The sequence below is a fragment of the Ranitomeya variabilis genome, chromosome 3 (genome assembly GCF_051348905.1).
Source record: "Ranitomeya variabilis isolate aRanVar5 chromosome 3, aRanVar5.hap1, whole genome shotgun sequence".
Taxonomy (NCBI): domain Eukaryota; kingdom Metazoa; phylum Chordata; class Amphibia; order Anura; family Dendrobatidae; genus Ranitomeya; species Ranitomeya variabilis.
The window spans coordinates 411,708,833-411,723,153 of NC_135234.1; the positions used below are offsets into that span (position 1 = coordinate 411,708,833).

Here is a 14,321-nt window from a genome sequence, read left to right on the forward strand (position 1 = left end):
CACTGGCACAGGGCCCCTCAGAGTACGCAAAAGTGTCGCTGCTGGTGGGAGGCGCCCCCGCCATGCAAACACACCGCCGTACTTTGAGGGGCCCTGTGCCAGTGGCAATGCGAACGAGTGGGCCCCCCCTTGCTTGCTCAGGATCACAGCACTTGCAACGTTTAAATACTTACCTTTCCCTGCAACACCGCCGTGACGTAGTCCGCATTTCCTGGGCCCACGAAAAACTTGAGCCAGCCCTACTCCCCCCATAACTTTCCCCCAATTCCCTATGCCCAACTATTATTATACAGTTAATTAAGATTGGCAAGCTTCAGAAACAAGAATGGATGTTTTTGGCATTAAAATGGGCACTGTAGGTGTTTTCCTGGCCTCCACTCACTGCCGACTATGCTTCCCCATTGACTTGCATTGGGTTTCGTGTTTCGGTCGATCCCCGACTTTTAGCGATAATCGGCCGACTGCACTCGACTCGACTCTGGACAAAATCGGGTTTCCCAAAACCCTACTCGATCTTAAAAAAATGAAAGTCGCTCAACCCTAGTGATGAGTGAGTATACTCGTTGGTCTGGTTTTCCCGAGCACGCTTGGGTGATCTCCGAGTATTTGTTAGTGCTCGGAGATTTAGTTTTCATGAAGGCAGCTGGATGATTTACAGCTGTTAGCCTGTTTGATTACATGTTGGGATTCCCTAGCAACCAGGCAACCCCCACATGTACTCAGCCTAGCTAATAGCTGTAAATCATTCAGCTGCCTTCATGAAAACTAAATCTCCGGCAGTCATAATTACTCGGAGATCACACGAGCGTGCTCGGGAAAACCCAAGCAACGAGTACACTCGCTCATCACTAGTGACAAGTCCTTAAGGCACCATGTATGGCTAAGTGTACACTGTGTCCATGCACCTAGGCTACAATATACATCCAGAGATTTTTTTTACATATATTGTAACATACTCATAGACTCCTATTCACGAGACAGAGGCTTCAAATATGTTCTATCAGTCACAGTCTAAGGGTATGTGCACACGTTGCAGATTTGGCTGCAGATCTGCAGCGGATTTGGCCATGCTGATCTGCAGCAGTTTCCTTGCATTGTACAGTACCATGTTAACCTATGCAAAACCAAATCCGCAGTGCACATGCTGCGGAAAATTCCACGCGGAAACGTTGCGGATTATTTTCCGCAGCATGTCAATTCTTTGTGCGGGATCTGCAGCGCTTTACACCTATTCCTTTATAGGAATCCGCAGGTGTAAAAACGCAGGCAAAATCTGCTATAAGTCCGCAGGTAAAATGCAGGTCATCTTACCTGCAGATTCTGTACATACCCTTACAGGTTTTAAAGGAAACCTGTCACCAGAATTGCCCCATATGAGATACGGCCACCTTCCTTCAGCTCTCACATACAGCATACTAATATGATGTATATGCTCCTGAACCAGCCTGCCATAAACGAGAAACACTTTTTATTATACTTACCTGTGGGGTGGTCGGTCCAAGAGGTGTAGCTGGTGCTGGTCCGGATCTTCCTCTTTCGATGCCGTCCTCCTTCCTTCATGTGGATGGCGAGCATCGCGCTCCTGCGCAAGCGTACTTCTCTGCACTGTAGAGGACAGAGCAAAGTACTGCAGTGCGCATTCGCTGGGAAAGGTCAAAGAGCACTGCAGTACTTGAGCATAGTAAATGAGTGAGTATAATAAAAGGTATTTTTCATTTGTTGCAGGCTGGATCAGGGGCATACACACAGCATATTAGTATGCTGTATATACAGATGTGCTCAAAAGTTTACATACCCCGGGAGAATTTTTGCTTTATTGTTTTTTTTTCAGAGAATATGAATGATAACACCAAAATTTTTCCTCCACTCATGGTTAGTGGTTGGGTGAAGCCATTTATTGTCAAACTTCTGTGGTTTCTCTTTTTAAATCATAATAACAACCTAAAACATCCAAATGACCCTGATCAAAAGTTTACATACCCCATTTCTTAATGCCGTGTAATTCCCCCTCTAACATCAATGACAGCTTGAAGTCTTTTGTGGTAGTTGTGGATGAGGTTTTTTATTTTCTCAGATTGTAAAGCTGCCTGTTCTTCTTGGCAACAAGCCTCCTGTTGCGGCAAATTCCTGGGCTGTCTAGCATGAACTGCACGCATGAGATCTCCCCAGAGTGGCTCAATGATCAGGAGACTGAGATGATCACTCCAGAACCTTCACTTTTTTCTGCTGTAGCCAATGACAGGTCGACTTGGCCTTGTGTTTTGGATCATTGTCATGTTGGAACGTTCAAGTACGTCCCATGAGCAGCTTCCGGTCTGATGAGTGAAAATTTGCCACCAGTATTTGTTGATAACATGCTGCATTCAGCTTTCCTTCAACTTTGACCAAGTTTCCTGTGCCTTTGTAGCTCACACATCCCCAAAACATCAGTGATCCACCTACATGCTTTATAGTAGGAATGGTGTTCGTTTCATCATAGGACTTGTTGACCTCTCTCCAAATGTAATGTTTATGATTATGGCCAAAAAGTTACATTTTGGTCTCTTCACTCCAAATTACCTTGTTCCAGACGTTTTGAGGTTTATCTCTGTGCTGCTATGCGTATTGTAGGTGAGATACTTTGTGGCATTTGCACAGTAATGGCTTTCCTCTGGTGACTCAACCATGCAGCCCATTTTTCTTCAAGTGCCTCCTTATTGTGCATCTTGAAACAACCACACCGCTAGTTTTAAGAGAGTCCTGTATTTCAGCTGATGTTATTTGTGGGTTTTTCTTTGCATCCCGAACAATTTTCCTGGCAGTTGTAGACGACATTTTTGTTGGTCTACCTCACTATCATTTTTTTTTTACAGAGCCATTGATTTTCCATTCGTTAATCACAGTTTGAATGCTGCTGACTGGCATTATCAATTCCTTGGATATCTTTTTGCATCCCTTTCCTGTTTTTATACATTTCAGCTACCTTTTCCCATAGATCCGTTGACAATTCTTTCGCTTTCCCTATGACTCACAACAATCCTGAAATGTCAGTGGCTGGATGAAAGATGCAAGAGTCTGTCTGGATCCCAGAAACTCACTCAGCTTTTATACACACACACTGATTACAAAGAAATAGGTCAAATGTGAGGATGTTAACTTTAGTAGCCATTCAAACCCATTTGTGTCAACGTCTGTGCATGTTATCAGGCCAAAATTACCAGGGTATGTGAACTTTTGATCAGGGTCATTTGGATGTTTTGGGTTGTCATTATGGCTTAAAGAGAGAAAACACAGTAGTTTGACAATAAATGGCTTCACCCAACCACTAATCATGAGTGGAGAAAAAGTTTTGGTGTTATCATTCATATTCTCTGAAAAAAGGCCAATAAAGCAAAAATTCTGCTGGGGTATGTAAACTTTTGAGCACAACTGTAATGGCTGGAAGGTGGTGGCTGTATCTAATATGGGGCAAACCTGGTGACAGGTTCCCTTTTAACGGTATAAGATTTTACCTCTATAAAAAAACATAGCAGACAGGGCTTTCATTGCACAGATGCCTACTGAAAAGAAACATATCATGAGGTATGCGTTTTTGTTTTTTTTACAGTGGGTTCTTATAAGGGACAGATGCCTCGGCATTCATCCTGGCTGTGGCCACTGTTGGGAACATACCTCCTCAGTGCATGTGCCCGACACTAGGCGCAATCGCAATGTGTTCTTAGCCTTACATGCATTTTATCACAATTTAGTATAAATATCATGTTTTGCTCTATTTCAGAAAGAAAGTCTGAGCTCCTCTATGGAGTGTTCACCAGTTTCCCGTGTGGTTATCTTTGGAGGTACACATGGAAATGAGATGTCAGGTGTCACGTTGGTGAAACATTGGCTGAAAGATCCTTCTGAGCTGCATAGGACAACGTTTATGGCCGAACCATGTCTTGCAAATCCACTTGCTGTGGAGAAATGTGTGCGGTACATTGACAGGGACCTTAATCGCAGCTTTTCAGAGGAAGTACTAAGGTGAGTGTGGGGACACGGGGGGTCGGCGGGTGTCCCGGGTCGGCTAGCTGGAAATGCATGGATCAGGGATCGTCCAGCCTAATGTTTGCTCTCCCTTTAACGCGGGAGTAACGCTACTCAGACAACACAGGATGAGGGTAAAACAGTGTGGTGATGCTTTATTGAGCCCAAAACAGGCAGATAACACATAGAACAGTCCCAGCACAGTACCCAAGATGGTGCACTTTATAGAGTCTTACCCTTCCGCTGACTCACTGGGATAATAGCAGCTGTGACTTCAGATCTTCCAGGGTCGCTACTCCACCTGGGGTACTCACACAGAGAGATGGTAACGACAAGCCGTCCATTCAGTCTATACAAGGCCAGTTGATCCGAGGATTGCAACCTGGCTTCATCTTCCAGGGTCAGTTAATCCACCTGTGGCACGCACATGGGGAGGAAGTAATGACAAGCGTAGGATGATGACAGTCCATTGAGTCCACACAAGGTACAAGGCCAGTTGGTCCAAGGATCACAACCTGGCTTCTCCAAACGTATCCATGGTTCAGTGATGGTCAATGGACCAGATCTGCATTCTTCTAACCAAGGCCAAAAACCCCTAGATTGTTTCCTGCAGAATGATAGATCCGTTTCCCTCGTGATGGAGACATGATGTAAAATGGCTGCTGTCCTGTCTCTGGTCCTTTGGATGTATGGATGTATTGGCAGAATCTCTCTTGCTGTTTCTCTCTCTCAGTTTCTTTATACAGAGGCATGTAACCTATTTTTAGACTTAACAAGTGTCTCTCATTCACTATTTACATAAAAGGATAAGAATATAGATGAAATCCAGTACCAATACTTGATTATTTAAAATTTTTGCATAGTTTTTCCCTCTCTGCTTTCGAAGACAACAAACTGGCTCTATAAGACAATGCATAATTAGAATATCACCAAACATCAGTAGTGATGTAGGATAAGCGCACAATACAAGTCAATATTACCAGCTTACGCAAACAAAAGTCTGTTTTCTTGACCAACCAAGAATCAATGCTTAAATTCAAAAGCCAACATACAGATAACATTCTATTATTCTTGGTTTGCTGAAAACAGTAGTCTGGTTAATTAAGATGCAATGCTGTGTCTTCACAGTGAAGCTATTGTAATGTAAAGGCTCATGTACACGACCATATTATAGGACATAGCCACCATAGGGCATAGTGCATAAGTTCTGTGGTGGAAATATCCACAAATGGAGTAAAAAAGCTATTGGTCCCGATTCATCAAGACCGGCATTTTTAACTCTGGTATTGATGAGGTATGTTGGAGACAGACGCTCCTGATTCATAAATAAAGGTACATCTCTTAATAAAACTGGCGCATCTGGAAAGTGTTGTGTGCCTATGTATGCGACGAGCCACTAATCATACTCCAGTTTGGAACTGGAGTAAGATTTGTGGCGTAAAGAATGCCACTGCTTGTCATGAATATGATAAGCGGGAGTTGCTCCAGCCCTGTCCATTTTGTTGGAGCTGGACGAAAATGGCGTGAAAACACCCGAAGTCGCAAAATCTTATCGCAGCATTACACCAACATTTTGAGACTTTTCAAAGCTTTTTTCCCCAGATTTCTGCCTTAAACGCTTAAATGAATCAGGCTCATATTGTCACAAAGGCTACATGCCAGAGCGAGTGAGCTAACTGACAATACATGTACTATTATTAAATCTAAAAGTAATAAAGACACACAAACTGGTTGGCATATAAACAGGCCACAATGCTTTATTAAGGATATTGAATAAGTTAATCAATTAAATATTTGAAAAAATTTATCAATTAAGACATAACATAACTCAATCCCAATAATGGCTCAGCCCTTAATTGGCTCAAGTCGATCATCCAGTCCATTCATAAATGCTCATAAAAACAGCCCGAGAGCTGGGTGTTACCTCCTTTCAAAAAAGAAAGGTGACAAAGGTTGATCTTTATTCTTCTTTTAACCCTTAGTGAAATCTCAGAGAGATAATAGTTTAGAGGCAAGTAGTGCCCAAATACTATCATTGCATATTAAGTCCAATATTCCCATGAGCCCCCTTATTCTTAGCGACCGGGGGCTTTACATGGGGATATATGTACTATGCTTAAATAATAAAGATGCACAAACTGGTTGGCATAAAAACAGGCCGCAATGCTTTATTAGGTATATTGAATACATTAACCAATTAATTATTTGAATAAATTAATCAATTGAAACATAACTCAATCCCAATAACAGCTCAGCCCTTAATTGACTCAAGCTGATTGTCTAGTCCATTCATAAATACAAAAACACATAGCCCGAGAGCTAGGTGTTTCCTCCCACAAGCCATGATTGTCAACGAACCGAAGTGTTTTTTCCCCAAGCACTGCAGCCTCAATAATATTTTACATATCCAGATGAAATATATCTAAGCCAATATCTGACAAATAAAAGTGGGGGGGAGACAAGCGCACATAATGTGATATTGAAAGGTACAGATGAGAAGAGAGTTATGGAGTTGATCGCCTGAAAAGGTTGTGATTGTGACGTTTGTTTTTGAAAAGGAGCTTGGTGCGAGCGTGAAACGCCTAAAAAGAAAAACTACAAAATTGCTATTCCAATCTGGAACTGCTTCCTTCATACAGCAGTGTGGTCTACTCTGAAACATCGAATCTCCTTTTTCAATTAATATCTGACAAATGAACCAGATCATCGCTGAATAGTCCTGTAACGAAACCCTCCAAGTGAATGTGATGATATGAAAAACTACCTATTGACTGTATTCATTTTTTTATTATCCTATTTACCCGTTTTCTAATTTGATCTAAAAACGTGAATTCATGGCAATCCCACAGTAATCTTTGTATAATTTTGGAAAAAACTACCTCTGTATCCAGAAAATTAGTGCTGCAACACAAAATTACAGTTTTCGTCTCTTCAATTAAGTCCTTAGTTTTCATTCTTCATAAACCATTGCCTTCAGCGTGCAAAATAATCAGACTTGGTGACGGAAAAAAACGATTTCGCATGAAGAAGCTCATTCATCACATCCCCCCATCTTAAACCCCTAATTAGCAGCCAACATGTAAAAATAATCCAGATCAAAACCTAAATTATCACTATATTTCCGTAATGATGCTTTGTTTCCGGCCCAATGCACAAAGGAATGACCAATAATCCATACACACATTTTCTCGGAATCTAAGAGAGAATTAAATTAAAACCAGATCTTGCCTAACATAATTAATAAATCTACTTGATTCCCATCTACCCTTCTGCATCACAGAGTCTTCACTTAAACCCAACCTCACAGCTTCTGTGGCATTGCCAATCCATAGAGAATAAGAAGAGAAATTAAATAAATCTTAAGATCAATGACTTCAATAATTTTTTAAGGATGTAGTTGAACTGAAACCTAGTTGCAAAGGAACAGTCTGCATGGATAAAAAATGGACTGTTACACCGGGGTCTAACAGAAAAATACTCTGATAGGCGTTATTAAGGACATACTTCATTTTTGATAGCTGAAAAGCGCAACCAAATCTCTCTACCAACTTGATCAGTTTTAGATTTTCATAAGCAAATCACCAAGACATAATTTTCTTTTATAATATCTTTCAAAAAATTCCTGAAGGATGATACCTGCTTTCTGACACCAACTCTGCAATCCTTAATGCTGCAAAAAAGGCAATAGAAAAAAAATTGCTTTAAGTCACTTGCTCTCAAAATTAGATGAACATGCTCCATCCAACACACCTAACAATCTAAACAACTTGATGGTGATCGGGCGGCGCTTATTCACTGTCCCTTTTTTTCCTTTTAACATTTGTTTTACTTGAAAAACAATATTCACTGGCATACTTTCAAATACGGTTTGGAAAAAAGAAGCTCAGTGTAAAATACGGGCCAAAGATGAGTATGAATAATTACTACTGACCAAACAGGAGACAAAATCAACAGCCAAAACTGAATTAGATGAGTACGCATTACCACCGACACATTCACAGATTGACGATCATTTAAGCCATGAACTAGAATAATCATCCCGCACCCCACTCACCTCCTGCTCTCAACCCAGCAGGCATTGTTCGTCTCTTACTCTGGCAGTTCTTGTGGAAAGTTGGGGAATAGGCAGCTCTGGGTCTTCTCTCCCTGACAGACAGCCTGACATCCTTGCTACCGCCCGCCTTTTAAAAGGACGTCTTCTGCCGCCAGACCCAGATCCTCTGCAGCTGCTACTGCGACACTGCCTGTTGACTCCTTTTCCATGCACCAAAAAAGCCAATCCTCACCACCAGCCCTCTGAGACTTCTCAACAAGGCGACGTAGTAAATCATCCATCTCGAAATCTTCAAGTTCTTGTCAGCAATGCCATGGAGCATCCTGGGTCGTGGGTTAATGTAATGAATGTGCCATATGATCTGTGGTACATCTGAGATTAAAGGATCGCGGTGTTTGGTTGAGCACATGTCCTTTTTAAATCTACATGACCATTAATGAGTTAACAGGTTTCTTGTGGTATGTAAAGGGTTTAAAGTTACTCATGTTCTATTGGCTGTACTGCTTATTGGAACCAAACCCTTCCATTATAGAAATGGAGTCTGGCTTCCTTCCATGAGACCAATAGAATCTTCATTCCGTTCCTGGCTTCTGTGGAAAAGGTGTTCTGAAGAGTTGTTCTTGTCGTCTTGTGAATACCTCTCTCTTACCCATCTGGTGTTCTTTCTTGTTGCTTTTCTGCATCTTTATTGCGTACCCATTTCCGCTTTGTATTTTATCCTGTGTGCCTGTTGTTTGATTGTGCCTTGGTGTCCCCCTGTCTGTCCAGCCGGTGTTACTCTTTTACTCCTACCACTTTCCTCATTGGGGCGAGGGTGGGAGTTGCGTAGGATTTCCTAGGAGCATAGAGAGGCATATAAACCAGGCATCCTCACCTTCAGGAGTAACCCCAGGGTTAAATAGGTCTAGGGAAAAACCCACCTTCCTGTGGCGTCCTTCAATCATCTAAGCCAGATTTTGTGGGAAAAATATTTCCAGGTCTTCCAAATTCTGCCCAGGAACCTGGTAAGCTAGATCTTTATTCTTCTTCTAACCATTAACTCAGAGAGATAATAGTTTAGGGGCAAGCAGTACCCAACTACATTCATTACACATTAAGTCCAATATTCCCATGAGCCCCCTTAGGCTATGTGCCCACATTGCGTTTTGTATGCTTTTCCGCCACATTTTTGCCACAGCGGAAATGCTTAAAAAATGCATTCCCATCCAATCCCATGGGATTCTGCAGTTGCTTTGCCCATGCTGCTGATTTTTCCGCTGTGGAATCGCATAGCGCTGAAGTCTGCAGCATGTTCATTATTTCTGCGGAATCTCAGCGATTCTGCCGCCATAGGATTGCATTGAAATGCTCACTTGGCTATGCTCACCATGCGCAAAGTGAGTGCTTCATGTGCGGATCGTACCCAGGGTCTGAAGGAGAGGAGACTCTCCTCTAGGCCCTGGCTATCATATTCCTGTAAAAAATAAAGAATTAAAATAAAAAATATGGGTATACTTACCTTCTGATGGCCCCCGGAGTCCTCCCACCTCTAAGCGGTTCACGCGGTGGCTTCCGTTCCCAGGGATGCAATGCGTGAATCACCTGAGATGACATCGCGGTCACGCGACCGTGACATCACAAAGGTCCTTCGTGCAAAGCATCCCTGGGAACGGAACGTACCGGGAGCGCCGCTGAGGAGGTCGGGGGCCGTCGGAAGGTTAGAATATCCATATTTGTTATTTTTTCATTATTTTTAACATTCTATCTTTTACTATTGATGCTGCATAGGCAGCATCAATAGTAAAAAGTTGGTCACACTTGTCAAGCACTATGCTTCACAAGTGTGACCAACCTGTCAATCACTTTTCCAAGCGATGCTACAGATCGCTTGTAAAAGCGCATGCATTCTGCAAGCTAAAAACGCTTGCAAATCGCTTGTGTTTAGCAAGAAAACGCATGCGAATTCCGCATGCGTTTTACCGGCGGCAGGGAGTTACGGAAATGCTGCGGACATTTCTGCAGCATTTCTGCAACGTGGGCACATAGCCTTAGTGACCAGTGGCTTTACATTGTTGGAGGAAGCCTCAGCTTATATAAATAGCCTTTACTCACATTTTAAATCTTTGAAAATAATTGGTAGCTTCATTATTTTGGAAAATATACGCAGTCACCAAGTATTTTAAATATTTTATTTAATGTGTGATATGAACATATTAAAGCCTAAAGTACTGATATCGAGGCAAAATGTGTTTGTGTCAGGTTGGATGTCTGCTGCTTTTTTGCGTGGGATTTAATATGTGAGCTAATTTTTAATGTTTATTTTATTTTGCACTGTGTATATTTTTTATATATTTTACTAAATGTCTTTACATTAAATTTTTCGGGGTTTATGACAGAAGGAAAAAATTCAAAAATTCTGTACCTTGCTGAACTACACTTGTTCTATTCTATCAGCTCACCAGATACTGAGAATGACCCATACGAGTTTAAGCGAGCAAGAGAACTGAATCAGAAATATGGCTCTGGATCATGTCTGTATGATTTCGTTTTTGATTTACACAATACAACTTCCAACATGGGATCAACACTTTTGCTCTGCTCGAAGGATGACGTCGTGTCAATGCATTTAGCAAACTACTTGCAGGTGAGTATTATAAAAGAACAAAATGTGATGTGTAAGCAAACACTGAGTGGTGCCCTGGTGCCTAAGGAGGGCCCAACTTCTCCTCTGAATACATGGAAAGTTATAAATGGTATGCACAATTTCTAGTGGGTCTGTTTTAGATTTTGAATAAAATGACAGACGTTTCATGCCACATACCAATCAACAAGGTTTAGACATCAGGAGGGGCTGCTCCTCATTTCCCTTAAAAAAAAAAGTCCAATATATTCTTAAAAAACAAATCTATATACTCATCTACTGATCTTCCATCACTCTTTTTTACTGCTGCCTGGATCCCTTGCCGATTTCCTTCCTTCTTTCCGTGGTGGGGATCTGCAGATAGTGAGGAGCGAGTGTGCTCGTTATTCGAGTTTTCCGAGCATGCTCGGGTGTTCTCCGAGTATTTTGAGCGTTCTCGTAAATTATGTTTGAGTCCCCGCAGCTGCATGATTTGTGGCTGCTAGACAGCCTGAATACATGTGGAGATTCCCTAACAAACAGGCAATTTATGCATGTGTTCAGGTTGTCTAACAGCCGCAAATCATGCAGCTGCGGGGACTCAAACGTAATTTATGAGCATGCCCAAAATACTCGGAGAACACCCGAACTTGCTCAGAAAACTCGAGTAACGAGCACACTCGCTCCTCAATATCTGCAGCCTATCATTATCTACAGTGTTGACCAATGCGGCAGGAGATCAGTAGGTGAGCATACAGTGGGTACGGAAAGTATTCAGACCCCTTTAAATGTTTCACTCTTTGTATAATTGCAGCCATTTGATACAATCAAAAAAAGTTCATTTTTTACATTAATGTACACTCTGCACCCCATTTTGACAGAAAAAAACAGAAATGTAGAAACTTGTGCAAATTTAATAAAAAAGAAAAACTGAAATATCACATGGTCATAAGTATTCAGACCCTGTGCTCAGACACTCATATTTAAGTCACATGCTGTCCATTTCCTTGTGATCCTCCTTAAGATGGTTCTACTCCTTCTTTGGAGTCCAGCTGTGTTTAATTAAACTGATAAGACTTGATTTGGAAAGGCACACACCTGTCTATGTAAGACTTCACAGCTCACAGTGCATGTCAGACCAAATGAGAATCATGAGGTCAAAGGAACTGGCCAAGGAGCTCAGAGACAGAATTGTGGCAAGGCACAGATCTGGCCAAGGTTACAACAGAATTTCTGCAGTACTCAAGGTCCCTAAGAGCACAGTGGCCTCTATAATCCTTAAAAAGAAGAAGTTTGGTACCACCAGAAGTCTTCCTAGACCTGGCCGTCCAGTCAAACTGAGCAATCATGGGAGAAGAGCCTTGGTGAGTGAGGTAAAGAAAAACCCCAAGATCACTCTGGCTGAGCTCCAGAGATGCAGTAGGGAGATGGGAGAAAGTTCCACAAAGTCAACTATCACTGCAGCCCTCCACCAGTCGGGTCTTTATGGCAGAGTGGCCCAACGGAAGCAAGACATATGAAAGCCTGCATAGAGTTTGCTAAAAAACACATGAAGGACTCTCAGACTATGAGAAATAAGATTCTCTGGTCTGATGAGATGAAGATAGATTTTTTTTGGTGATAATTCTAAGTGGTATGTGTGGAGAAAACCAGGCACTGCTCATCACCTGCCCAATACAATCCCAACAGCATCATTCTATTGGGGTGTTTTTCAGCTCCGGGGACAGGACGACTGAATGTCATTGAAGTAAACATGAATGCAGCCAAGTACAGAGATATCCTGGATGAAAACCTCTTCCACAGTGCTCTAGACCTCAGACTTGGCCCAAGGTTCACTTTCCAACAAGACAATGACTCTCAGCACACAGATAAAATAACAAAGGAGTGGCTTCAGAACAACTCTGTGACCATTCTTGTCTGGCCCAGCCAGAGCCCTTACCTAAACCCAATTGAGCATCTCTGGAGAGACCTGAAAATGGCTGTCCACCAGAGTTCACCATCCAACCTGATGGAACTGGAGAGGATCTGCAAGGAAGAATGGCAGAGGATCCCTAAATCCAGGTGTAAAAAAACTTGTTGCATCATTCCCAAGAAGACTCATGGCTGTTCTAGCTCAAAAGTGTGCTTCTACTCATTACCGAGTAAAGGGTCTGAATACTTATGACCATGTGATATTTCAGTTTTTCTTTTTTAATAAATTTGCAAAAATTACTACATTTCTGTTGTTTTTCAGTCAAGATGGGGCACAGAGTGTACATTAAAGAGAAAAAAATTAACTTTTTTGAATTTACCAAATGGCTGCAATGAAACAAAGAGTGAGAAATTTAAAGGGATATGTTAGGAGTCAAGTTCCCGCCGCTGCACAGGGGGAATCTTGAACCTTGTCTGCTGCGGTCTCTCATTCTGCATCAGCCACAGTGGAGCCTGCTCAGCGGAGACATCGGTCCCAGCGTCTCGCTCAGTCTGGTTCTGTGCAAAGGGTTACTGCTGCCTTTCCAGGCTCTGCCATTGTAGCCTGTACTGATCAGCGGCGATCAGACGTCTCTGGGACTAAGTCCTGCTTTTCCCCTTCTGAGCATGCCCAAAGGAAGACCTCTCAGTGGAGGTCTGGGGTCACATGCTCAGGTACAGCAGTAGCTCCTATTGGTCCTCCAGGAAGGTCCTGAATTTGCTCAGTTACTGTAGCAGTTCTCATTGGTCCTCTAGGAAGGTCCTGAACTTGCTGAAGCTATAAAAGGTTTGCATGGCCGCACGGCCATGCGCTAGTATACACTTGTATTACGGAACCCCCCAGCACCCAGAATATGTTGTGCAGTTCTAGGTATGTATAATAGGTTCCATGTGAGATGCATGCCCCTAATGCATCAGCTCACAGGCTGCGCCCCTGTGCAGAGGGGACAAGATATCCCCCTTCTGACCTCCCCCACCTTTGTAATTCCCACAGTAAATATCGGCAGGCTCCGGCCACCTGCGGCTATTGTAATGTATGTCTGGCTTGCCGCTTTTCAATTGGCCCACCCTCTGTATCTGTGTGATATATTCTGTGTCCTGTGAGTAAAGTGTTGACACACTGGAAATACGTGGAGAAGCAGTGATCTTTTATATGCGACCATGTAACAAAGCAATTCCAGCCAGCTTCCTTCATTCAGACTCCAGCCAAAGCAGAGTGGACCTCCTGAAGCATTGGGTGGTACTGAAAGAGGTACTCCAGCACGATAGACCCTGTTACACAGGTGGCAGACAGCAGGATGTGATAACCCGTCTACAGGAGGAAAGGAATCAATGGAAAACAACTACCAGAAGTTAAAGAGGACTACATTAAAAGATCTGGTGGAAGCCCGAGGGTTAATCACCAGCAACAAAACAAAAGCGGATTTGATAGCAGCCATCATGGAACACGACAGTGCAGCGCCCCCAATGTGAACGTGGAGGAGACTGAATTCCAGAGGGAGGTAAAGAACAGACTGGCGTTCTATGGCCCAAACCCTGCAGTAGAGATCATACGAGAGGTGATGGCTGTGCGTACTGATCTGAAGGAAAAGATGGCCGAGCGGACCAGGATAGAGCTAGCCAAGATGGAGTTGGCAGAGCGGACCAAAGTGGAGCTGGCGAAGATGGAGAGTCAGCGAGCAGGGGGAGCTCTGGCCTCCGCCCAGGTACCTTCAA

General features: G+C 42.8%; 1 protein-coding gene across 3 annotated transcripts in view; it reads left to right on the top strand.

The window, feature by feature from the left end:
* The window catches only part of LOC143818277 (N-acyl-aromatic-L-amino acid amidohydrolase (carboxylate-forming)-like), an 82,002-nt gene that overhangs the window by 46,133 nt on the left and 21,548 nt on the right, over positions 1-14,321 (top strand). For all 3 annotated transcript variants that reach the window (XM_077299635.1, XM_077299637.1, XM_077299636.1), the window contains 2 exons: positions 3,758-3,999; positions 10,490-10,679. In XM_077299635.1, coding sequence (XP_077155750.1) covers positions 3,758-3,999; positions 10,490-10,679 — 432 coding nt within the window. The remainder of the gene's footprint in view (positions 1-3,757; positions 4,000-10,489; positions 10,680-14,321) is intronic.